Raw genomic sequence first — 27,440 nt, forward strand, 5'->3', positions numbered from 1 at the left:
GAAAATCTCCTCCATCCTATTTTTCCCCCTGCATTTCAGATTTCCCAACTATCTTCTTTTCAGAATCACCCTCAGATGGTCCAAACATCCCTCTTTTAAAAAATCTCCTCCAACTTTTTCTTTCCCTTTACAAAGAATAATTTTAAAAACCCCAAATCTCAGAGCATGTTCAAAGAAAGAAAATGTCATAGGCACCTAAGCGCCACAGCAAATTTTTGGTTTATTGTCCCACACTTGATTTGGAGGCACAAGGACTTCCTCTCCACCTGATGCTTTCTTTTCTCCATTCTCTTCACTAAAGTTGCATTCACCCAGAGTTCTTGAAATCAAGCTCAGTCAAAAATAATGGGGAACAAGCTTTGAGTAAACCTACACCAGATTGCATTGCAATTTTCTGTGCCTGGGAGGACCTTAATTTCTCTTGCTGAAGACCACCATAGACGACATCAATGATAGAAAAATGCTTAAGAGGACTTCCTGAATCCAGAACAGGAGTTGCAGGGAGAAGAAAAACAACCTTTACATCTTCCTGACTGCGTTGAGCTGTTGAGGTATTTTTGGACGGTTTCAAATACTCCTTCCCTGAGCCAGTTTGCTTTGCGTTCTCCAGTCTGACTCACCCAGCACGTCCACAGTCCAGCATGGATGATCTCATGCTTGTTTCGGCAGGGTGATGAACTGTGACATTAAGAAACAGTGGCTGGTGTGACATTGGTGATTGAATTTGGAGTGAGTCATCCCTGCCTCTTGTCCCAACATGCAGCTCACTGGCTGATCACTGTTAGTCACACCCCAGCATTCTTCTCCTCCTTCTCCCTCTTTCTCCTTCTCCTTCTCCTTCTCTTTCTCCTCCTCCTCCTTCTCTTCTTCCACCACCTGTTCTGCCACTGCTTCTCCACCTTTGTGACTTCTTTATCCTTGCTGCTGCTGCTGCTCATTCTCAGTATCACCAAATTGTTGGAAGGGCCCATTGGTGCCACCATGTCCAACCTTCTGTTCACTGTGAAAATCCATGTTAAAGGATTCCTAATAGATGGCTGTCCAGCTTCTGCTTGGTCACCTCCATGGAAAATGAGCTCACCATCTCCCTGGATCACTTATTCCACTATCTAATTGCTCTTGTTTTAAGACATTTTTCCTCCTACCATCCAACCAGAAAGTGCCTTCCTGCAATTTAAGACCTTTATTCCAAGTTCTGCATTCTGGGACAATAAAGAAAAGACTTGGGCTTCTCCTGTGTGACACCTCCCTCTCTGATGCTTAAAAAGTGTCCTTCCTGAGTCTTCTATTCTCAAGAACTGAGAATGTTTACAGTTCCTTAAATTCCCTTTAAAACTCCAAGTTTCCAAGCCACTAATCAACCTTATTACCTTTCTTTAAACCATTACATCTTCAACCTTTCAATTAGAGTCACTGTCAAATATATTGACGAAATACAGATGGTTCACTACAGCTGCCAGGAAACTTTTCCCTCTTTCAATACCAGGTGCAAATCAACTGTACTTTTCATGGTTTGCTGGAGCCATGATTCTAACCTGGTTTGCACATCATGCTAAGTCAACATGTGATTTGTTTGCAAGCCCAGATAACTGAGGTTTACTCAGTGAACGATGTTATGCAAACTTCTGCAATAACAAATAACCTTCTTTTATGCTTCTCACTATATGCAGGTTCTACAAAGTGACTGAATTTTAAAACATTAGCCTTGCCTTTTGCTTCCGTTTTGAGTATGTTTGACATTGGCCGGGCGTTTGGCTTCATCTTTCAGAATAAAAAAACTGAAAAGCTGCTACACTGGAGTAATTAGACACTGGAGACAGGACTTCATGCAGAAGGCTCCAGCTTGTATTTGTACTTGACTGTGACATTCAAAGGATATCCATGGAAGTATCTGTGGGCATCCATTAGCAAAAACAGAACTGCTACTGATGGTCCATTGATGCTATTGATGGTCCATTCCACCAAAGGGCTACAATTTGTGTCAGCAAGCAAGACTCATAATAAGTCAGGTTCCAAATTAGAGAAGGAAAACTTTTGGTCCTCACTGAGTTCCAACACCCAGCAGCTCCAGTCCTGCAGAGTACAGGAATTTAGGAATCCAGAACTAGGCGCAACCCTGGCATTGGATTCATTGTCATTCCATTCTGCAGTTCTCCACCCTTGCTTTCAGTGATTAAATGGAGCTCAGAGGCAAGTTACACAACCCAGAGTGAATAAAGCTTGAGAAGGGCAAGAGACTAGAAGGGCTGTGTGAAGGTTCAATAGGGTGATTCAGTTCAAGGATGATTCAGTAGACTCTCTGAACGTTGTGAGTGCAAGAAGTGAAGTAATCCTGATCTGATAATTTGAGGTTCTGAATGGAAATACTAAGATTGAAACAGTTGACACCTGTATGAGTTCTGGTCATTCCTTATATCATCCTCTCTCCAGAGATTTGCAGCCTCCCTGGCTTCCTTCTCTTACATTAACTCTCAAAGGACGACATCAGAAATCCTCCAAGAGTGCTCTTTCAGATCAAGAAATAAGGGTAAAGAACAAGGCTGAAGAACAATGGAGTTATTGTTGTTGTTGTTTAGTCGTTAAGTCGTGTCCGACTCTTCGTGAAATGGAGTTATCCGCCCCAAAATTAACCCCCCCCCTTTTATCAACCTGAAATAATAAATTAAGTCCAGAAACACTACTCAAAGACACCTGAAAGTATCTCAAAACTGAAATAGAAAAATGGGAGCTTCTCTTGCAGCTGAAGAAAGGTTCAGGGAAACTGGAGGATCATGTTTGGCCCAGAATTTGGAACAATGCAAAGTTGCTGGCAGCGGATGGAAGATCTTGGATGTATAAGGCAGCATCTATGTAAGGCACGCAGAAAGCTGTGTCTTTTCCTTGGACACAGATTTGCAGGCACCCAAAAGCATCATGATCCAGTTGACAAAACGACCCTCCCCAAGAATTTACCTTTCAGCTGGGCAGGAGGATTGCAGGTAAAAGAGCATTTCTTGCCAAAGGTGGTCCCCTCACTGCAGTTAAAAGTGGCTGGGTAAACATGATACTGGTCTGGAATTCTGCAGTCAATGGGCTCACAGGAGACTTGCTTGTTCCACTTCCCATCTATGCATGTCATGGTGGTGCTCGGCTCCCACTGAAAAAAGGAAAACAGGGTTCAGTAAGAGCTGAGCCTATTTCAAACAAGGAGCTTGTACCCTGGAGTTGCTTCTCTTCTGATTTTCCCTGGGCAAGCTCAACCATGTCCAAATTCCCGTTCCACAAATAATGGAAGAGCTCTTAATAGGCCATGGGTGCTTCCAAAAAACATGCTGTAGATTTAGGAATCCAGAACTAGGCGCAACCCTGGCATTGGATTCATTTCCCCATCATTCTTAGCCCCAAGGACACCAAAAACCAAAGTTCTGAGGCTGGGTGTGTTTTGTGACAGTCCATATCCACAACGGAAGCCATTTACTGGCTATACAAGCTTCTCTGTGGCAACAGGTTTGTGGGGCTCGTTGTCCTGGACTCAAGAAGGTTCCCAGGTTGTGATCTAGAATAAGGAAGCCAGAAAGGGCCAGATTTCAAAACCCTAAGCCTAACATCTGTGTTTTTTTTAAAAGAAGTTCCTACTATAAGGTTGGCTGCAGGTCTGTCTGTATCTATATCTCTCTATATAGATGCAGTCCATTCAGTCATGTCCGATTCTCAGAGACTGCCTGGACAAGTCCCTGCAGTTTTCTTGGCAAGGTTTTTCAGAAGTGGTTTGCCATTGCCTCCTTCCTAGGGCTGAGAGAAAGTGACTGGCCTAAGATCACCCCGCTGGCTTCGTGCCTAAGGCAGGACTGGAACTCACACTCTCCCATTTTCTAGCCTGGTGCCTTAACCACCATACCAGACTGGCTCTGCAGGTCTATATACATATTTTTAAAAGTGTGTGTGTGGGGGGGATATCTGATTTGGAGCTAGCAAAGGCAGTAGAACGTCTGTCAAGGACTGAGAAGCAGTTATGAAAATCAGAGGACTTCTCTTTCCCCAACAAAAAGACTCTGGAATCCCCATTTGCTTAATGGTTTCAGCAGTTTAGGACCTGTCTGCTTTTGACAGATGTCTGGATTTGGGATGGAAAAAGCAGTTCTGCATACCTCCAGCTGGGAGAAGACTGGTGGCTACTCACAAACGGGCACACAGATCCTACCCTTCCTTTCACCAAGCTAATAAAATCAAGGGCAAACTACAAAGGTATGCTTTACACAGCTATCCATTGACGAGGGAGGAAATCTGATGAGGAGTGGGTTTTCCTCTACCCCTTGCAATATCCAAAGAAGAATGGTGGTGGTGGGAGTTATCAAACACAGACAAAAGAGAGACAATTGCAAGGACGCTTAGGACCATAAAAAAGCAAACATAGCTAAAAGAACCATGCTGGATCAAGCCAAGTGTGTATGAAGTCCAGTGTCATGCTTCCTAAAAGGGCTAAACAGATGTTTCAGGGGCATCTTTCAGCAAAATTAGCACCTCCGGTTGGGTCTTCCTCCCTGCACAAAATTAGCATTCAGAAGTTTACCACTTTTGAACGTTCAAAGTCTACATAGCTAAAAACAGCTGCCATGATCTTTGTCCCTCTACAAGCGGAACCCTTTAACTGACCTTCAGTGATCTCAGAAAAGCTAAGCAGAGTTGAGTTGAGTCAGGTTAGCCCTCGGGTGGAAAGCCACACTGAAATCCCAGAGCTGAAGAGTAGGCTGAGAAATTAAGGGGGGAAAAAATACAATTTTCTGGGCAACTAGGTGGAACTGGCTTCCTGATGCCTTGTTTAAGGCACAAGCAAGCCAGGTCCACATGTTTACTCAGAAAATTGCATGGATGTATTCATGAAATCTTCAGGAGGAGCCTGACTCAAAGAAGCCACTTTACCTAAGTTGAATGCGGTCTTAGTCATTCCTAGAACAAATCCAGTATAATCAACAGTGCTCAATAAAAGATGTGACAATTCCCTATACGTTATGTATTTCCTAAAGATTCTAAAAAGGAAGGAATCTTTACTGTTTTTTTATATTTATTCCTCTGAGAGAGAAATAGAAGTTTAAAAAGCACAAGCACACGAATGAAATCAGTGAGATTTACTCTTGATTTTAGGGGACGGGCTAAACATGCCTGAATCGAATCCAGCCCAAATGTAATTTTCCCAATAAATTCCTCCAGGTCCCTTGACTTTAGCTGAAAAGCTCCAGAGAAACTTTTCGCTTGGTGTACTTTATTTAGCATCACATTCTTTCTGGTTCTTCAGCTGAAAAGTCTGCCAAAGTAGCTTACACATTTTTTCAAATCCATTTCATGCCAACAGGTCTGAAATCAAAATGTTACAACTCGAAAGGAAAGATGGGAAGAGGAAGGCAGGGGGAAATTATATATATATATATATATATATAAAAAACAAAACCTAAAGTTGCAACGGGCAGCTTTTATTCTGACCAGAAAAGAAATGGAACGGCATAGAATTATCGGAACCCAAATCAATAGAGTTATCCCAGAAAATCTTACCCCTTAAGAAAAGCCATGCATGTTTTTACACAGGGCAGATAACTATCTTGTGTAACTTTTCCTGTCGTCGTTGATCTACAATCCCCATCATCTTTGACCCCCGGCTATAATACTGGGGCTGATGAAAAGGGGGCACCGTGGCTCTGGGGCAGAGAAACTCCATCCTCTACCTCCATCCCTTTCTGTAAGCTCTGTTTCTAAATTCCGAATCCTTTTCCCCAAAGGCCAACTGCCCGCTTCACGCCTTCCTCTGCAGAACCTCCATGCTGCCTCTAATAGAACCCACATGGAGAAGTCCTTTTTTCTCCCCAACATGATTGATGGGAGTTTTACAGAGTATTTTGGAGCTGTCAGGTTTTTTTCATAGCACCTCCCGACCACAGCAGGAGTGAAAAGGGAGGCCAAGATGATACCTAGCCACCAACCAAGAAAACAGCAGATTTTGAATGAAGGGGGGGGGGGGTGAGAGAGAGGGGAGGAGGGTGGGAAACAAAAGAAGGAGGGGGTTCAATGAAGAGATGAGAGAGAAGGAAGCAGAGGAGCTATTAACGAACACCATTGCGTGCTGGGGTGGCGGAATGTGCTTGGCAATTGCAGTATCAGAAAGGTTCTGCCCAGAACTGGCTCTCGATTTCCCCAAAGATTTTTTTTTTCCCTTGCAAAAGACATTTCTGGTTTGTTTCCCCTCTCCCCCTCCCCCCTATATATTCCCCAGTATGTTTCAGATTTCTGCTGATGTTATTTTTAAGCTTGCTTTCTTGTGGCGAGATGGCCGAGACAAGCCAGGGAGGCTCCAGCCTGTATTCCTCACCAGCGGGCTAAGATTTTGAGAGGTCCCTGTTCTGGGCGCTGAACCACAGTGAGCGGTACCTGGAATGGTCAAGCTGGCAGCTCTTCAGACATGGCTGGACTCCAATGCCCATCTGCCTAAGTAAGGCTTCAGGTGAGGAGTGATGTTGCTCTAGTCCCACAAGAACGGATGAATCTTCATTGTGCACCCCTGGGCTAGGCTGACACATGGGAACACTTGCTAGGATAACGTTTCCCAATCTGGCAGCTCCAGACGTGATGGATGAGCTCTGCCATCACTGAGCAATGATGGGGGCTGTGGTCCAACATGTCTGACTGAGGAACCTGGGTCATGCAGTGTTGTTTGTGAAAGGGTAGTGAAATTAACTATGCATCCATATTTGCCTTGGAAACAAGACTCCTTGATCAAAACCAGGCACATTAGCTGGCTCTGGCTCCTAACATAGACACAAACACACACATACACACACACACACACACACACAAACTACTCTGCTGGTGAAACATATAGGCCGGCTGTATTTAGTTAGTGGACTCTCACATTCTCTGGACGTTCAGCCTGATTTCCAAGTATTTCCTCCTTCAATCCATTTCAGGCTCCTTGCAGAACCAGTTTTCTGTTCTGCAGAAACTGCTCAGCCACAGAGGTGTTCTGCTGCTGTGACGCCGTTTAGCATGAGACAATCCAGGCCATGGGGTAGAGCCAGGGGGATTTTAAATCCTGTTTGGCCTGCCACTGAATTCAATGGGCTGACTCCGTCCATCTCTCCCCACCACCCAAATCTCTCTCTTCCCTAACTTCAGGAAAGGTTGGAGCGTTTTGCAAAACACAGGGAATGGAAACCTCCAGCGTAGCCTACGCTGATAGTAAAGAGCGGGTTCCAAATTAAGATCTGCATGTACGCACGCGCGCGCGCACACACACTTCTTTGCAATCCCCACTTGCATCCAAAAGCAAAACAAAACAGGGAAACAGCAAGATTCTTTTTCCTGAAAAATTCTGGATTCTCTTTGCTGCAAAGAGCCTTCGAGGCTCTGTGAATAGAGAGAAATAAACAAGCAATTGGGGCTTGGGTGGGGTGTGCAGGGGGGGGGCAGGTTGGAGAAGAGAAAGAGAGCTGCCAATTTTCTCCTGGAAGAGAAGAGAAGCCAGTCAGTGCTGGGGCCATGTTAGGGTAAGATCTCTCACAACAGAGGCCCAGATGGTGCGCTCGCTCCTCCAAAACGAGAGAAGCCGACATATCTTCCTGTTTCTTACGGGAAGACGCCACACTTCTGACCCAGAGACAGATTTGCCAAAACGAGGCACCCTGATTTGGATGGTGATAGCGAGGTCAAAGACTTCACCAGACTTTCTCCCCAAAAGCATAATAAATGGCCTGTTGGTTTCTTGCAGGAGTGAGATTTAGCACTGGTCCTCATCCAACATGTCTTTCTCTTCTCCCACCCCATGTTTTCATGTTTATTTATTTGCAATACTTGTTGCAAAGGGGAGGAACAGCTATGTTTTAATCACTGGGTACCCTTTGGGCATCTGCCAGTAAGGTCTGGAAAGCTGCAGAGCGCTGCCTCCGAGAAAGGGTGGATTCTTTGCAAAGACACACAGACACACGCACACACCATATCTGGATAAAAAACAAAGCCTTTTTTATGGGGATGGAGGTGGGGAAGAGGTGATAAAAAGTCAGATTCAAAGCAAAACTAAAACAAGGTCCAGAAGTATGTCTTCAGAGAAATTTCAGCCACCCATGCTTACCCCAGGGTTCTGTTCGCCCTGTAACTTGGTGACTGAACTAACCCACTCTTTTCCTTTGCTCAACATGTATAACCTAGTAGCTGCATTCACACAAGGTAAACTCGCTTATGGCTAGCCTTGGCTGGGTTTCCTATTATCCATTGTATTGATCCAACCCATTCAGCTATTTTATGGCTCGATGTATCATATGAAACCCTAAAAATGGGTTATTTGGGCCACCAGAGGAAGCGTATTTCGTAAATACCCTACACCTGATCTTAACCAAAAGGCCAAGAAGTAATACAGCCACTGATTTATAAGGTAATCCAAAGGACTGTGTTCTCTCTCATACACATAACATTAAGCCAAGGGGGGAAAACAAACAAACCCTAACCAATACTAAAATTAACCAAGCTTAGCATATGGTGTGAACACAGTCACTAGATCTTTGACTGACTGACCTGGTTAAATGTTTAATCAGAACACAGCCCATCCCTTCTCACACCCAATCCTAGAAAAAAAAAAATACTCCAACTGGTACTTATTTCTTAGGAATACCATCTATATCCACAATACTATATTTCAATATTGTTGCCCTCTAGGAAATTAACATCAAAGGTTACCTCTGCTGAGCCCCTGCAATCCCACAGCCAAGGAAGACCCCAAAGAAACTCTTATTTCCCAGCCTGTTATCCTCTCTTCTCCCATCGGAGAGCCACGTTTTGTGAGCTGGGCGGCTATATAAATCTGATAAATAAATAAATAAATAACATAAATCACACGGCAGATGGTATACAAATTCAACCCACCTGGCTCTGGGGTAGATCGTCATTTCTGTGAATCTGGAGGACATAACCTGTTTGACAGGTAACGTTACACTGGGCACCATTGTAGTGCTCCCCACCGGTGAAAATCAGCATGGCATTCTCAATTTCCAGCTCTTGGCAGTCCATGGTCTTGCAAGAGTGCTGTACACAGCTGTTAGAAGGGGGAAGAGAATGAGAAAAATCCTCAGTTAGAGCAGAGTAGTCAGACTTCCAAAGAAGAGCACATCTGGCAGGGTGATAATATGCCAAAGAGCACTGTGGGGTTCTGTGGCCCACCCCCACCCCCAAACTCTGGCTTTCGTCTTCCTTTGAGTAGAAAGAGAAAGCAGAAAATCTGGGTTTGCACATGGAGTTAACTCAGCTTCTGGGTTCCATGATCCTGTGGACTAGTCTCTTGAAGTCTAATGATGAAAGAGCCAAGTAAAAGTGCAGGGACTACTTCTTATAACTGATTTAAGGAATCGCTATTTAGATGGGCCAAATTTCTGGATGGGGAAGTAGTGTGTGGGTGAAGAAGAATGCCACAGCACATATACCGAGGTGCATAAGTAGCAGAAAGTATCTGGTTTTAAAACCCACATCAAGGGAGACCTTTTGGGGGTTGGAAAAATGAATTAAAGATGCTGGGAGGCATTTTTAATGTGCTGGAGATTCTCTGTTCCTGTGGCACATGGTCAAGCTCAGAAACAAAATATCTGCTCATAGAGAACACTTTGTATTTGTGTGCACGCGCGTGTACTGCCATCCGTGTACTGCCATCTGCAACTGAAAGGAAACCACGTCCTACCTGGGCAGGTGGGAAGCTGTATGAAATTGAAATGGGGAATTCATGACCTTCCAGATGTTGACACGTTACAACTCTCCTGGTGGAAGCTCATGGGAATTATAATTCAGCAACATCTGGAAGGACCCAGGTTCCTCCTCCCTTGTTGCTCAAAGTGCCACCTGAATCTGACTTCCCTGGCTTCCAAACGCCTTTGAAAGCTTACGAAGGGGATCGCGGGGCCCTGAGAAGCTAAACCAGGATCAGTTCCAGCACAACGCGGCCTGCAGCAAGCTGAGGAAAACCAACCAGGAAAACCAGGAGAGCTGGAAGAGGTATGAGCAAGAGACAAATCGTCTGAGCTTCCTGTCCAGGGTAGCCCTATTGGGAAACGACTCAACATGCCTTGGAAGAGCTTGCAAACTTTTGATGCTGGAATTTGAATATTGTCATAGATTTATAACCCACTCCAGGCTTGAGACTTAGGCTAGGTGATAATATTTCCTCCTTTCATTTCAAAAACAAATCTGAGCCGATTTGCAGGAGAAGGGGGCCCCACCGTAGAAATGTACAAAGGTCCTGTTTTCAAAATCTTTGAATAGCAGCCATGGAGAAAGTCCTCTGGAGCTCTCCAACAGTATCCAGAACAGGGAGACAGTACGATTGCTTTCCAGCAGGCATTCAAATGTTAATTTTACATATGGAAGAAGAGGAGTTCATTCCTAGCTTACCAAGGCTCAGAAGCCTTAGGAACAGCTTCAGAATACACCTGGAAAGCAACTGCAAATAAATTTGACAAGCAACATTTCTGTGGAGAACAGACCACCCAGTTTCATGCTATGAGTAGTCAGAACAATTTAGAGTCAATCTGTCTTGAAAGAAGCATGGATATCAATGAGCTTTAGTTCCCATAATAGGGGAAATGCAGATTAACAGCCAGGGTGGAAATAAACGTAACAATTTGCATGGGATCCTACCCTGAACCTATTCTACTTTTGCTGGGAATCTTCTTTTAGACTGCAAGGGCAAAGTATAAATGCCTCTGCAACAAAAGTAAAACCAATTTAACTCACAGAAGTTAGGTCTGACCAAGAGGCACGGCCTAGGATCACTCCAAAGGAGGCAAGTAAATTCAGAGACCTAACATTAGCCGGGTCAGGTTTCAAATGAACGGTCCGGTTTGTAGATGTCTGGCCAAGCCCCACTGTGGGAAGCTGGCAGAGAAAGAAAAAAACCTCCTGGAATGGTGGATATAGAGTGTCATTGAAAATCCAAATGGGAATGCAGATAGATAGATGGAGATGGAGATGGAGATGGAGATGGAGATGGAGATGGAGATGGAGATGGAGATGGAGATGGAGATGGAGATGGAGATGGAGATGGAGATGGAGATGGAGATGGAGATGGAGATGGAGATGGAGATGGAGATGGAGATGGAGATGGAGAGAGATAGGTAGGTAGGTAGGTGGGTAGGTAGGTAGACAGATAGAGATAGAGATAGAGATAGAGATAGGGAAATAGGGAGAGATGGAGAGATGGAGAGAGAGAGAGGTAGGTGGGTGGGTAGGTAGGTAGGTAGGTAGACAGATAGAGATAGGGAGATAGGGAGAGATAGATAGATAGATAGAGAGAGACAGACAGACAGACAGAGACAGAGAGAGATAATGTGTGAGAGAGAGAGAGCATGCAAGAGAGACCAGGGCTTCTCTACTGCTTTCCTTTCAAATGAAAGTCCCCATCATATAATTGGAGTGTGAGCTTTCTAAGTATAGATCAGTGCTAATGTGGTGGAGGTGAGAAGAACAAGAAAGGGAGGGAGAAAGAGGGGAACTAAGAAGGAAGAGTCAAATGTCATATTACAGTAAAATATATATATATATATTTTGAGTACTTTTAGCTTGTGAAAATTAGCTGTCAAAAGGAAACAGAAAATATTGTTTCCAGTCACTGGCCCTTTTCTGATCATATACTGTGTCATTCTCTTTCAGCATGATGGGAATAAAGATGCTTTTTTCTCTGAAGGAGAAGCCGATGCGAGTGAGGTTCTAATGGCTGGTGTGTGGGTTTCCTGTTCATAGACAAGCTAGAGGGAATCCAAGGGGTGTGTGAGTGTTTCCTCACACTTCCTTTCCTGATCTGCAGCCTCCCTTGCTTCCTATACTTTGATTCAGTTCCAAGGAAAATGATCAGCCAGGAACTCCTCCCAGAGTTATCGAGGGATTGCTGTCATGAAGTCATCTCTCCAAGGTGTACATCATTTCTGACTTCCCACGTTACCCTTCACTCCTAAGGAGAGAACTCTTCCCATGGGACTTCCCCCCCCCCCCAATTGGAAAGTGGGGGCAACCAAGACAGCTTCAGAGTGTAGAAAGATGGGTAACAGGACATTTTCTTTGCAGCCTCCCTGGCTTCCCACACTTCAGTCCAATTCCAAGAGAAGACATCAGCAAGAAGCTCTTCTGACTGAGCTTTTCAGATCAGGAAGTGGGAATAGAAGGATGAAGATGGGAGATGTGTAACAAAGGTCCTTTCCCCACCAAAAATGGTAAGAAAATAAAAACCAAGGAAAGAAAGAAAGAAAGAAAGAAAGAAAGAAAGAAAGAAAGAAAGAAAGAAAGAAAGAGGGAGGGAGGGAGGGAGGAAGGAAGGAAGGAAGGAAGGAAGGAAGGAAGGAAGGAAGGAAGGAAGGAAGGAAGGAAGGAAATTCTAATCCATCCTGAAAATGAAGCAGGAAAAATAAGTTTCTTTCAGGACATGAAAATCAAGATTTCAGCACCTTTCTAATCCATGGCCACCCAGTAGGCGTTTGCAATTAATGCAGAATTTAAAACCAGGACTCATTTGTTCTTCTCTGCTTCCCACCACACAACGTTTTCCTCTCAGGACTGATGTAAAGATCAACTAAAAACCAAAAAGCACTTTGTCCCGAGAAGAACAAAACTGAAATGACAAAGATCTTTCACTCTTTCACAGTGGGAAGGGCTATATTCTTGAACTGCTAATTTAATTCCAACATTGGAATTGTGCAGGTTGGACTGAGGTCATAGAAAGAGGTCAAAAGAGGTGGAAATAATCTATGGACCTTCTCCCATGTGGGTTAAATGGCCCAGCCTGTTTGCATTCAGTGAGAGCCACATGGCTTCTGCCAACAATGTGAAGGGTCATTCACCCTTTCCCCTCTTAGTCCTTATGATCCTCTTGATCAGGCCTTCTGAAGTTGGAAACTAATGAGTGGTAAAGGACCAGAAGAGACTCACCTCTGTTCAGCCAGGCTATAGGTCTGTCCACTCTGGCAGCTGCTGACGGTGATGGGGTCAAAATTGTGGAAGGAGCGCAAGGCCACCCCAGAGATAGCCACATACTGAGATCTGAAGGTGATGAGAATTGCCTGGGTGTGGTAGAAATGCTGGCTAAGGTCATGGACAACAGGGACAATCAAAGGATTCTTTCGGCAGCTCAAACCATGCTCCCCTGTGTTGGGAGGGAAAATGAGAGTGGGGCCAGGGATGGTGGGAATGAGAAGGACAAAAAGATTAAAAGGGTCAGTAATTGGGCAGAAGAAGCTAATGGAAAGCAGCAGCATAGCCCCATCGCAGTGTTAATGCCAGAGGTATTTCCCTGCCTCCTTCCATAGCTTCCAGCCACTTGTACCACCAAACATGTTCCCGATGAGACTCAGAGAGGAACTTCCTCCCAAAGAAAGTGAGATGGCATGCAGGAAGTTGGTAGTGGGTTCCCGTAACTTATCCCACATTGCAGAGGTTACTGCTTAGAAACTTTTCTTCTTTTTTAAGGAATGGGATCCATCGTTTCCTTCAATGGATTGCCTTCAGACCAATTCACTTAACATTAACGTATCCTCCAAACCCTTGTCAAGACACCTCACATCAAAGAAACCAGCAATTCAAGCATATTTCCAACAGAGAGCAAAGTCCTGACCTAAGAAGCCATTCTGAAGAGGAAATGATCTGCGGATTGGTGAAGCCTCTATTTAGAAATGGATAGGATCTTTATTGAATAGGATTCTAAGTTAACCTTGCAGGAGATTTGAGCCACAAGCTTGGCTGGGTAACAGCATTGTATTAAGCGTCACCAGTGGGAGTCCAGGGCTGTTAGCTTAGCTTAGTGCTAATGAGTCCCTAGGTTAGAAGCAACAATAAATACATATAAATATACAAATAATCAATAAAATATGTTAATTGTTTCCCCATCCCAATTAGCTGATGGAACAGCCTACAGAATCTGCTCCATTAAGCTCCTGCTGCAGAATCTGCTGCTGACTTGTGTGGGTCTAAGGCAACCCTTTTAAAAACAATTAAATAATTTCTTCCTGTTGCCTGGCCTGCCCCAAGGGGAAGCACAGAAAGCAATATGAGTTTTATTTTATTTTATAAGAGAGCCACCTTTCTCACCGAGATCATGACTTTGGTTTTTAGTGTCTACCAGCTGCACAAAAATGGACTCTTGTTTCTGATCGAGGTCCATCTGCAACCATGTCCCATCAGTTACCAAGTGGATGATCACTGCAGCAGCCACCATGGGTTGGGAATAAAAAGCCTGTGTAGAGAAAGTGGGGAACTCAGAAGTCTGGATCAGTTCTTACTTAAACAAAACCATGAATGGCCCAGACTGGAAACTTCTCCAGGACCTGTCACTTTTCCTGTTGAAGACCCGAATTACAATCTCTGGAAAGAAACTGATGAGATGGGACAGACCTTGAACCAATAGAGAGATACTACCAGTCTTGGTGACCCTCCAGATATTGAACTAAAATTCTTAGCAACCTTAATCTCACACCCAACAGTGAAGGATACTGAGAGGCATCTGGAGACCCAACAGGTTGCCCCCCCAATCCTCAACTAGGCAAGACAGAATCTGATATAGTAAGCGTCCAAGAAAGATCTACCTGAACTTGATGCTCATTCGGAGAAGAACTACAAATGGTCAATTAGATTTCTACTTTTGGGAATCCTGTCCTTTGAAATGCTGTATTTGAACCCATCAGGTTTCCTGATCTGCCTTACTTTTATTGTAACTTTTTAAAGAAAGCAATTATTTCAATATATATTTTAACAAATACACAGAATGGGAATCCCACCGACGGCACAGCCAAGAACAAGCCTCCTACATCCTGATTATTTCCAAGAATGCCTCTGGGTCCCATGAAGGACTGAAAGTTGTTCTTGGAAAGAAACAAGCAAGAAGAACGTACCTATAGCCCAGGACTTTGTTGGGGGCCGTGCCTGCATAGCCAGGGAAACTAAAGAAAGTGGTCATCCTAGGAAACTAGAGGGATCTGCAGGGTATCCTCTTGTTAGCCTTCTCTATCTACCAGGAAAGGCCATTATGGGGTCACCACCGGCATATCTTCAAAATTCCATCAGAAAAGGCCCACCGAATTACAAGATCGCTAAAGGCAATGTGGCAGGCTAGCACCTATCCTTGAAAGGTGACAAAACTCCAGTGAACGGAGCTGTTTCCATTTCTTTTTTAACTTTGTTACTTTACCTCATTGCATTGCACTTACCTTTAGCCAGAAAACAGTGTGAGTGTGGTTGGCAGTGCAGGGGTACCACGCGTATTGGGTCATGGCATCACTGAAGTCGTACTCCTTGGTCCGGCACATCTGTCAAAAAGAAGAACATGGAGTCCAACTACAGTTTGAGGGGGGGAAAGTTTAGGTAAAGTCCACGCAACTTGTGGTCTTTTCAGATGGGCACAATTCATCTGTTGGCATACGTGCTTGCATAAACACACACTCAGTATCCTGAACTCCAAACCCAGGTTAACAAAATGTAGTGATAGTGTTCACCTCACATACAGTGCCCCAACAAATAAACCATGGAATATCTTCAGTGGGATAGTTTGCTTTAGACAACAAGCAAAAATGACAGCTGGGTTCCCACAATCCATAAACCACCCAACCCCATTTTAGTCCAGTGTTTTCAAAACCAGCCCAAAGAGTTTATGTAGGCAGCAAAAAATGGAAGATTGTGTGTTTCGTGGGCCACCCTAAGGAGACCTGGGCCATACAAGCCACAGTACTGGCAAAGATCGAAGGGACAATGCCTTCAAAGAATCCTACATAAAATAGTATTTCATGGAAGCAAAGCATGAATGACTTTTCAGGCATTTAATGTTGCTGAAATCTCTACCCATCTTGATAAGAACCAGTCTTACATTTGGAACTAAAACATACGGGCCCATTAATGTGCTGTCATTTTTCTGCAAACACAGTCCAAAGAGATACCACGCTTCAAGCTTTTCAGCAAACTTGGTGGATAACTCCCTAAATTTCAAAGAAGCTTAGGACAGCAGAGGAACAATAGCTTCTAGTATCCCTCGCTACTGGATCTACTGGCATTTCAAAATTATAGCTCAAGCAAGACCTTGAGGGTGCTCAGATCGCCACCCTTGACCTAAATCCTGACAGCTGCCCCTCGAAGGTTTCTGAGAGAAGAGGGATCTATCAGCAGAAAAGAATCTCAGTTTCTAACCATGTGTGTTCCCCCTTCTACAGAGCTCTAAGACATTTTGCTGAAGAGGAGAAGCCACAAACCTTGACTTCAGGCTGAAGTGCATACAATCCAAGATAGATGGAGTTATTTTGACATTTAAGGAAGAAAAGCCCCCCAGGCTTCTCCCTCTAGCAGCAAAAATGCAAGTTTCCTTAAATAATAATTTGCTGCTCCCTCCTGATCCCCCCAGATCAGTTCCCCTAAAAGTAGTCATGCATTAGATCCAATGACAGGCCTGGCCTGGAATCAGACATGATGAACAGAGAGTTTTTGAGGGGATCATTCTGAAATTAAGTGGTGGCAACCACGGAGAAGGAATTCCACAGAATTTCAAGTAAGAACAGTTTCCTTATATTCACACAGATAAAAAGTCCAAGTATTTGGGGAACGGAGAGGCTAGATTGGCCAAAAGTGAGGTCATGATTTCTCTAATTTAAATCCCAAAAAGCTCAGGGAGAAAGGAATCCATGGGCGAAACATAAATCAAGTTTAATGGGTTGGAAGAAGTTTTTCAGTTTTGTTAAATAAAAAAAAAAAAATAAGAGGGGGAAAGGAAAGGAAAGAAAATCCAAACTGGGACCAAATTTTGCCGAGACTTGCCAATGGATAGTGTTACATTTTACAACAGTGCAAGACTTTACATAAACTATCTTTGGCATTTGAAATCCATTCCAGCAATTTGACATGTATCATTTTCAGCAGTCTGTCTCAGTGGAGTGAGATGGGGGCGGGAGGGAGGGAAGACTGGTTTTGATTTTAATACCTATCCCAGTTAGGGGACTGATCCTGCCCACATCTGCAATTTATACAGCCATGGAACTCACCAAGGCCAATGGCGCACCCCTCGCTTTTTGCAACCCTTGCAGTGTGCCTCTCCTCAAGATTTACTCAACCCCCAAGAAGACCGAAGAAAATGAAATGAGAGGAATGGAGTTTGGCACCATTCACCTGTCGCTTAATGGATGAGTGAGAACTGCTTTTAAAAGCTGACCCAAACCTCTACTAAAAAACTTGACCGAAACCCAAAACAAACCACTGTTGAGCTTCAGGAAAGCTCTGTTCATTTAAAATATCGATGTTTCCATTTTATGTTATTTTATTTTGCTTCCCCCCCCCCCTTTTTTGGTTTTTTTGTGAAGCTCAGCACTTTTCTTGTGAAATCGGCCTGCAGTCAGAAGCAGAACTCCTCAGCTTGGTAGGGCCCTGTTGTGTGGTTTCAGTTGGGTTGGAAGACCAGCTCTCCAGAGAAATGCTCCTTAATGCCACACAGCACTGAATGAATGGATCAGCTTATCATGCCCATTGATTTAAAATGGATTTCAAATGCCAGAGATACTTTATGCCCAAGGATTTTGCTGGAGGTCTTCAAACGAGGCCAGATTGTCATCTGTCAGAGATGCTCTGGTAGATCTTGCCCTGGACTGGACGATTCCTTAAAACTCTATGGTTCTTTGATTAATTACTTTCAAATAATCAGGCAAGCATTCTCAGGATGTTTTGGACAGGGAAACCATGGTTGGCAGGTTAGAATATATCTCTTAGTTCTTTCCTAGCCATCTGGGTTTTATTCAGAGTCTTTCATTCAGGTATATGATATTCACTGAACATTCCTAGTGTTCAAATACTATTAAACTCAGGAAGCAACCAAGATTGTCTATCTACGTCCTAGGTTCCACACAACATCTTTGATCAATCATATATTGGCAAATGCCAAACTACACCTCCTCAGCCAGATTGCCTATGATACACCATAACATATAACAGTCAAGTGATCCATCAAATATAGACACAAGAAATTTTTCACCGCTTGTTTAGCAGAAGCCCAGGAAGAGAACCAGAAGACATCAGAGAACTTATTTATAGAAGCGTTATCTAAACAAACGTACCAGAGAAGAGGACACCTAGTTAATGGCATAAAATGCAGATGGCCAAGGATTCTTCGCCACTTGAGTCACAAAAGGATGCAACTCATAATCCTAGAATGGTTTTCATTCCCTGGGATGGCGATGCACACAAAACAGCCTGTGTGCTCAAATATTAAGGATGATGCTGCAGAGTAAACTGAATTTTTAAGGCACACTCTAGGAGCTGAAAACACTGGCAGATAGTGTAGACGTAGAATAAATTCTTTGTGTTGATTCTTTAGGAGAACTTAAATTACTACTGAGTTAAAGCTTCCATATGACTTCTATTTGGGGCTTGAATTGAGGTCACCTTTACAACCAACTAATAGGGGAGGATGTTCCATTTGATTCCTAACCACAACTTGCTATAGTGGTTACAATTAAAAGTAATGAATAATAATAGTAGTAGTAGTAGTAGTAAAAAACAGGGATGGAGGTCTCAAAACCTTGACAAGTTAGTGTGGATACAACTTCAGTTTCTAACAGTGCCATCCTCCAAAGTCCCACTGAAAGTTGTTAAAAAATTCTCATGTTTAATATTACGGAAGTGAAAGATGACCAGATACACTGGGAATAAGCATTTTAATGATTAGGTGTATATTACTCCATTCAGCTCAAAGCTTCCCACCTCCAAACCAGATCAACTTTCTAAACCAACTTTCCAGATCAAAGTCATTTGTTAAATCAAAGGCTTCCAAACTGATTAAATGATTTCCACATATCTAATGGATTTGGCTTTTTAAATCAACTAGATCATTCCAATCAATTATGTTTTCCAAATTGAATTAACTATCCAAATCAGATCAGGCGTGTTTCAATGCATTAACTGCATTGAATTCAGCCAATATATATGTAATGTGCATTTTAAAAAGAGCTCTTTGTCAAGTCACACCAATGTTTTTGGCCTTGGCCCCGAATATGTTTTAGAGTGGCCCCAATTTGGTGTGTCTCGAAGTTTGAAAAGTCTTAGGCACCTCTCTTTACCAATGAACATCTGAAAGTTTCTGCATTTGCTTCCTGGCATCTCATCTCGAAAGCTGTTTTCAATTACAGCTACCCTGAGTTGCTTCTGCCTTTGAGTGGGTTCTAAATCCAGCTTTCTTCCTTCCACCCACACACATGGTAGGGAAAGCAGGAGACAGAGCAAATGAGGGCAGAGATTTGGGTCTTTCCCCTGGGGATGTGGTGAGGTTTCCCTCTGACTCATGTAGTCCAGCTTTTGCCAACAATAAGGCAACATGTTCCTCCTCACCACTGGTCCCCAAAGGCTGCCACTCTGGAGTTTTATCCTGGAGCCCTAAAGCCCCAGGAATTTCTTTAGGAGGGCAAGGGAAAAGTAATCTAGCAGTCATGCATAAAAAAATATCCATGTCAACCCCTGAACCTTGCCTCCCAAAACATCATTACAGCAGTCTGCAAACTGGCCGTTCTTTTTCAGGAAGAACTTGGCTTCTGTCCTGCTATGCTGCTTTCTGCAAGAGGTAAATGTAGATCTTGCATAAACTAGGGAGGGAGGGAGGGGGAGTAGTCAAAGAGGATCCTAGAGCATATTATTAAATGTTCAATATTGGTGTTGATGAACAGACAGTGACAGGATGCGTGCTGGGGGCCTTCAGTATCATCTGCCTCGTCTCCTTCAAATGGGAAGACTTGAATTCAATGGGGAGCATGAACAGAAGGAAAGACATCAAGGGTAGTTGGGTTCTTTAGTTCTGGTGAGAAAGAGCCTGCAGCTCACCCATCAGCCAGCCCAATCAAAGTTGAGAGTCCAAGATGCCTTCAGTCTGCTTGTATGATGGGAAGTTTCCCGTGCATAATTAAACAATTCCAACAAGTGCAAAAATAGCATATCAGGGCAACATCTCTGACTTCCTTATTTCCCAGGGGCAGGGAAGGCGATACATGTACATATACCTAAAGCCCCATAGATAATACAGATACACCTGGCTTTGGTTTATTAATCTTACATTCAAGAAGCATTTGGCCATATGGCACCTCTGTTGTCTGGCACTGTAGCACATGAGTGGGAAAGCCTATGGCCCTCCTCCAGGTGCTATGGAACTACAGTTCCCAGAATTCTTGCCATTGGATACATTCTGAGGATCATTGGTTCTCCACCCCGGGTTACATCCCAAACCTCCTATTGTAGTCCACCCTCCATCCCAACTGGGTTCAGTGTTTTAGGAAACTAAAACAGGAATTAAAGAGGCCAAGAAGGGAGGGAGGAGAAGAACAGATGATATTTCCTATTGGGTGGGTGGGTGGGGGAATAATGATGTCCTAGCCCAGGGTGAAAGAGAGAGATTGATACAGCATAGGGAGAGTAGGCCCTGCACCTCACCAGATGATGCTGGATTTCAAGCCCACTAGGTTTAGCTAGCATGGCTAATGGGATGAAGAAAGTGAGTGACTACAACCTTGCACTTGATGGACCTCTAGTCTAACTCCAGAAAGCTGCATTTCTCTTCCAACCCCAGCGCGGAGACCTAAGATGACACTTGGGAAACCGCAAGTTTTGATTAGCATGGAACGTCAACTGGAGAGAATTAATGTACCCAATGTGCAAGGACATTTTGCAATCCAGGGCTATATTTATCCACTGCATTTACAAGATCGTGGTTTACTTAAGGCTGGGGACTTTTGGAAGATGCATCTGTGGCACTTGAAAAAAGTTGTGTCATCTGTTCCTTCTTCCTGCTCAAGGTCAGCCTGGTGGGGACGTCTCTTATGAATGAAGTGTAAATAATGGCTGCCTTCCACTTGGAAAAGCGAACTGACAGGATCTGTGTTCCATAAATCAATAGATGCCAACTACCCTGCAGAAAAAGGGGTGAAGCTTGAGAGAAAGGGGTCCTTCTACTCTATTAAAGCAGAGCAAGATGTCAGGCTCCAGTGAAATACAACTGTGCTGAGAGACTTGGCAGCAGCAGATAACCAAGAGAGGACTTTCAGGCAGACAAATCATGAAAGGGGGTAAATTCTTGCCCTTGTGGAAATTCACGAAAATGCTCTTTGTGGTTTCAGTGAACTCCATCCTTTCGGCGTTAGCTCTGCTCCTTCTACTGGTGTCCTGCACTGACACTGATGGAGATGCATGCTGAATCTACAGTATCCTCCAATTTGAAAGCCATTTTCTTCTTTGCTAATCAAACATCTAGGAGAACTTTGGGTAGCTGTTATAAACTTACTCAGATAAGGAACCTTCTGAAGAGAAGCCAGCAAGGAACATGCCAACAGTTTACCATGGACAGTTCCTATTCCCAATCCCTGAGAAATCCCCCTTTCTGATAGCATTTAGTGTCATTTTTATTTAGAATGATGTTGTATCTAAGTACAGTATAAGACTTATTTTTCCCCACAACAGCAACCCTGTGAGGTTGATTGGGCTGAGAATAAGTGACTGGCCCAAAATCACCTAGTGAGCTTCCATGGATGAGGTTAGCCTAAGAATTAGGTCTCCCTGTTCCAAGTTGAACACTTAACTACTATGCCATACTGGCTCTATGATAGTCCATTCCTTCCAAACTAATAATGTGGGAGGATAAACTCCTTTGTCTTGCTGAATCTTAGTTCTAGTGATTATGGATTAAGTGCTGGAGAGAAGAGCAAGAGAAAGAAGTAGAGCATGTCCATTCTCCCAAAATAAAATTCCATTCCAAATCATCGTCATCGTCATCATCATCAGTTATCAGTCCAAATAGAAATAAGTGAGCATTCAACAGCTTTGTTCACACAACCTGACTACCCACTCTGGGTAACAAACTCAACTTTGGGACCCAGTAACACACGATTACCAAAGACTCAGTCAGAAAATGAGTGAGCCTTTTTATTGTGAATCTAGCTACCACAGAAGGAATCACTACTTTCTCTCATTCCTCCCCACCCCAAGTGGAAAATAGGTATATATTTAAAAATCAATAGTGCTCCAGTCAGGATAGCCACCACCGTAGATGTTGTCAGAAGAGGCTTCATCAACGCTCTGACAGATTTCCTACACTCTGGTGGCTTCGAAGCTGCAGACCCTAAAATCAGCTTCCAAGTATCTTGCTGATTTTCCTCAACTTTTTGGCTTGTGGGGAGGATATGCCCCAACACATTTGCACCAAGTTCTTGGTTGTTCAGCATCACTCTTGCTTGTGGTAAACAACCGTGTGAGTGGCAACTGCCAACTTTAATCACTTTTTCCCATGTTCAAAAGGTCAGGAGACCTGTTTTTCATTTTTGAACATCTTTGAATTGAAAGAACAAAGTCTTTCTCGTGTTAAAGAAGAAGAAATAAAACAACTCGTATGCCTTCCCTGTGGAAAACACCCGCAACCGTTTTTAATTAGGAATGCCACCCAAACTAGAAATTAGTAGGTTCATTGGCTGAACTTATTATGGTAAGTAATTCCCATATTATGCATCTGGATTTTGATTCATGGAATTTTATTGTTTTCGGAATGCAAACTGAGACTGATTGCAAATTAATTTGCATTTTCTGCATGAAAAACATCCAAACACAATCTGTAAAAAATAAAAACAGGTTGCCCATCTGTACTAACTCACAGTTAGTTTTCTCTCTCTCTCTCTCTCTCTCTCTCTCTCTCTCTGTGTGTGTGTGTGTGTGTGTGTGTGAGAGAGAGAGAGAGAGAGAGAGAGAGAGAAAGCAAAGATTTCATCACCTAAACAGTTGCAGACTTACCCTGGTAGCAAACATCCCTGCCTATACTGCAAAATACTTCTGAGTAAGGAGGCTTAGGGTATAAGAGATGGAAAATCCAGTTTTGAAAGCAAAGGAGTGGGGATTTTGAGCTGGGATCCTTTTTCCTCATCGAATCATCAAGCTACATGCTGAAAACAGCAAAGTTTAGAATTAAACATTTCCATGGCTTTGTACTCCCTGTTCCCCACTGCCTAAATTATACCAAGGTAAAGGACAATTTTAGTAGAAGATAAACCTGAAAGGTCAGCCTTTCTTTCCCTTTCATTCTAAAAGGGTTGAGTAATAAAACTGGGATCGTGCCCATTTGCCCTTCCTATGCATATCAGCTCACCGGATCTTCTTACGGCAACATCTTCCTCTGGCATGTAGACACCAGCCCTCTTTACATCTAAGTATAGTTCTCATGCAAGTATCTTGAGAAGTCACATTCAACCCAGCTTCAGAGAACTCTGGAATTGAAAAGGGGTCCTTGGGGCCACTGAGTTTCATCCCAATTCAAGCAAGAATCAAAATTAGAACGCTCCTGAGAAACAGCTGTCTCGCCTCTGAATACATCCATGAGCCACCAGTTGCCTAAGTTCTAACCAGCATCTACCTTTCAGTAACTTATAATTCTGCTTCTGCACTCTTTTCTCCCACATGGCACCCCTTCTGCTATCCTATTCCCCCAGTCATCAATTCTTAAGACTAAACGCACCCAGTTCCCCTTTATTTCCTTGAGAGTTTAGTTTCTAGGCCCTCGACCACCCATTCAGAGCATGCCAGTTGTCCAGAGAAGCAGAAAACTGGGCTGTGGTTACTTCCAGCAGAAAGAAACTTCCATCATTCCAAAAAGCAAGACAGTGGCTTTGCATGCAAAAAATCTCAAATGCACAGGAAAGGAAAGAGTCGCTTGCAGTGAGATGGGCAGTGACAAATTTGAAATATAAATAAGTAAGTAAGTAAGTTTCTAGGCAGTTAAGCTGGACAAATTCTGTATGTGGGATCAGTGGCAGAACTGCTGTTCTCCAATCCCTACATAACCAAATTCATCACCCTTCAGCCCCATGTTTTGTAGAGGAATATCCCCAGTTCACTGTCCAATTGAAACTTTGGGTGGACAATGAGAATGGTCTCATCCTGTTTCCTTCTCCCCCTTCTCCATCCCAGCATCCCATTTCCAGCTGCCGGATCCTGTTGAGAAGAATACAGGAATTTAGGTGACTCTGTGCTGTCATCTCATTTTCTGGAAATTTGGGTTGGCGGAGGAAAAACCCAACTTCAAGTGAAGTTGTCAGACACCTTTTGGACGTTGCCTTATGGAGAAGCACCCAACTATGTACCTTGCCTTTTTTGACTCAATATAGCAAGGAGGAGAAATCTGGGGCCCTCCAGATGTTTCAGAATGACAATTCTCCAAATCCTTAGCCACTGGACATGCTGTCTGGGCTGTTCATCAAGGCTAAAGATTCCCCACCACACACATGGTATAAACCTTGTAGAGTCAAAGCAAGTGGTATGAAGAACCAATAAGGCCATCACAGTGAGTAAGTCAACTGAGAGTGCTACACTTCTAAGAGGCCACTGTGTCTTGCTTAAGTTGAATCTTCTCTGGGTTATCTTAGCCAAATGAGAATGGTTAAGTCCATTGCTTGTGGACAGTCACTATTCCGGCCAAAGAAGGAAAGCAAATTTAGATTGCTCCCGCCCTTCAGATGGTAATGTGCATTATTGTGCTTACTTAAAATGTGCTAAGCCAGCCCTGGCTCAGTTTGACTCCTCCCTTGCTCATTCTGATGAAGGAAACCCTGGACAACTGCCCCAAACATCTACCTTGATAGCACCCCCGGGGGGAGAAGGCATTTAATGAAAACCATAAGACCCACTTCCTTTATTCTTTTCTTTAAAAAAAAATAATCTGTAGCCAAATACTCCAAACCGCATAAGAAATAGCTAAAGGGGTCCGAATGAGTAAGAGGGAAGGCCAGCCGTTATTTCCTTCCCTTAGCCTCCTGTTCTTGAAGTCCCAATTTGCTTGAGGTACCAGAATGTTTTACACCGCCTCCCCTTCAAACTGTAGCTTGTTTTTGCAAAATGCCTTTGGAGCCAAGTCAGCTCCAAGCAATGTTGCAATGCCTCATGGTTTTCGTTTTGTTTAATTTCAACCTCGGTCTCATGAAACAAAGGTCAAAGCAAACTTTGCTGCAAACTCGGACGGGAGCAACCGTCTTCGGCTTCTTTTGTCTTGTGTGTAAGTATGTATGTGAGTGTGTGTGTTTTTTCCTCCTCTGCAACACAGAAACACAGAGCAGGGTGTCCTGCCCCTCTTGGGACTCGCTGCTTTCTCCTCTTAAAATGACTTTTGATCAGGATGCAGAGGAAGAGAAGATTTATTTGAAAACCTAAAAGGATGGGGCAGTTTGAGTGTTTCAATAAAACTACCTGGAATGTTTCCTAACATTTTCATGCAGAACCTGCTTCAGTCACATTCTCTGAGGCATAGCGCAGCCAAAAACAACTAAGGATGAAGGAAAATTGGGGGAAAAACAACATTGGATGTTTCTCCCAATAGAAGCTACCCAATGAGGGCAGAAAAGTAGTTATGAAATCAAAGAGCTCAAGAAAACATAAGAAACCTGTCTGAAGTTTTCCTCGTCCAGATTCCTGCTTCTGACTGTGGCCAGCTAGGTTCCTGCAAGAAACTCACCAAAACTGAGAAAGTGACCCAATTTTTTCCAGGTTGCCAACTAGGACCACATAAAAAGAGCTTTGCAGCTTGGAGACAAGCTAGATAAGAGAGTACTGAGAGAGGTTCTTAAAACAATGAAAGGGGGGAGAGGATCCTTCTCCCATTTTATGACAATCTAGAGCCATTGTTCAATCTGGACAGATGCGGAAAAAAGGAAGTTGTACTTTACGTAATGCTTAAAGAATCCACTACCTTCAGATGCTGTGGTGAACACCAACTGAGATGGTTTTAAGACGACTAGACAAATTAGACTAGACCAGTAGCCCTGGTTATGGTTTACTGCACCCAAAACAATAACATAAGAGACTTACTATTCCATTCTTTGTGTTTGTGAGTTCCTGGGTGCAACTGGTTGGCCACTGTGTAACAAAGGATGCTGGATCACACAAACCCTTGGCCTAATCTGGTCTTAGGACTCCTAGGTTCATACATGCATATCTCAGAAGTGGTAATGAACAGGCTCATTTAGAAGAAAGTGATGGATTACCTATAAAGGAACACTTTATTCTGCATCTTTAAGGAATTCTAGTCAACTGAACCTCTGTTACTCACAAGACTTCACCTTGCTCCCAGTTCCTAACAAAACAGGTTTTATGTTACAGGACGGCCCCCATTTCTGGAGTACAGTTTGAATTTAGTGGATAAGTAGTGCAGTAGAAGAGAGTTCCCTAAAGGTTTGACCTTGCCAAAAAATACAATGTTCTCAGATCAAGGAGAAGAAAGGAAACTCACCTTCTAGCAAGAAAAGCCATTGACTTCTTTCAGAGAGACCCTGCTGAGAAGGAGATTCAGACTTGACACACCACATAGGCTCCTTATTCAGGCTTCCCCTACACTCACCAAAAGTCTTTCCTCTTAAGACTGGAGAAATTCCAAATATTGTAGGATCTCCATAGAATCTCCCATCATTTCTCCAGTTTTAATCTTTTGGTTGTTGCTGGGTTTTTTTTTAAACCACTTGTAAATTTCTTGGATTTTTTTTTTTTTTAAATTAGTCAGGGTTTAGTGGGTTTTCTTTGAGTGAATTGGCATGCTACTTCAACAGGCTAGAATGACTTGCAAAAATCAAGACCACCAACTGAATATTCTATGTGCCAGCATTTCACAAGACAGCAACTTGAGGAAAGGGCAACGTGCATTCAGACAGCTCCATGAGCTAGAACACAGAGATTGGAGGCAACCAAGAAGCCAATCTCAGTAAAATAATTAATCAAAGATTAGTCCCAAAGGAAATCAGAAAGTCAGAAAGCTTTTCTTTCTCAAGATCAAGGATTAGGTGCTGGGAAAAAAGATGTTCAACAGCCTAGAACAGCTTTGCTCTCAGAACTCCAGCTGAACTTTAGCTGCTGAAATTGTCTTTGGTGTCATTAATTTACAAGCAGGTTTTTACTCTTGAGGTCAAAACTACACCCTCCCACACTGATAATCGTACGCCTAAGCAAATCAGAAAGGCTTGTAAACACAACTTCCATTCAAAAGAAACAACAGGAACAGACCAGATTTCAGCATGCCAACAGATGAACATCTTTCCAGGGGCATGTCTCAGATCTTTGGTAAACCACCTTTGCCTCTTGCAGTGAGGAGACAAATACCCTGAAACTATTGGTGTTCTAAGCATCATTATCACCTAGAGCAGGAAGTGAGGGGCATCAAGAGTCTACCTGGATAGGTATAAGATTGAACCTAGAGAGTCCTGCCTACAAAGCATTTTCCCACTTTCCTAACAACTGGCAACCAATAACCCATACTGGGGACTGCTAAGCAGATCACTTGGCTGTTCAGATAAATCAAGGATGGTCTAATTTGTGTTGGCCAGACTGCCAATGTGGAAACCAGTGCCACCAAAAAGGGAATAATAATAATGCCAGTTTGGCACAGTGGCTAAGGCACCAGGTTAGAAGCCAGGAGACTGAGTTCTAGTCCT

The 27,440-nt window shown here is 43.4% G+C and overlaps 1 protein-coding gene across 1 annotated transcript in view; it reads right to left on the reverse strand.

Moving 5' to 3' along the window:
- Window positions 1-27,440, reverse strand: part of PAPPA (pappalysin 1) — a 118,949-nt gene that overhangs the window by 28,518 nt on the left and 62,991 nt on the right. Inside the window, exons 11-15 of the mRNA XM_088146947.1 lie at window positions 15,189-15,287; window positions 14,074-14,218; window positions 12,919-13,132; window positions 8,881-9,049; window positions 2,953-3,136 (exon numbers count right to left, since the gene is read on the reverse strand). Coding sequence (XP_088003073.1) covers window positions 2,953-3,136; window positions 8,881-9,049; window positions 12,919-13,132; window positions 14,074-14,218; window positions 15,189-15,287 — 811 coding nt within the window. The remainder of the gene's footprint in view (window positions 1-2,952; window positions 3,137-8,880; window positions 9,050-12,918; window positions 13,133-14,073; window positions 14,219-15,188; window positions 15,288-27,440) is intronic.

Source organism: Python bivittatus, unplaced genomic scaffold (genome assembly GCF_059951505.1).
Source record: "Python bivittatus isolate LINGU-HERP-01145 unplaced genomic scaffold, Pbiv_v1 ctg000160_np1212, whole genome shotgun sequence".
NCBI lineage: Eukaryota > Metazoa > Chordata > Lepidosauria > Squamata > Pythonidae > Python > Python bivittatus.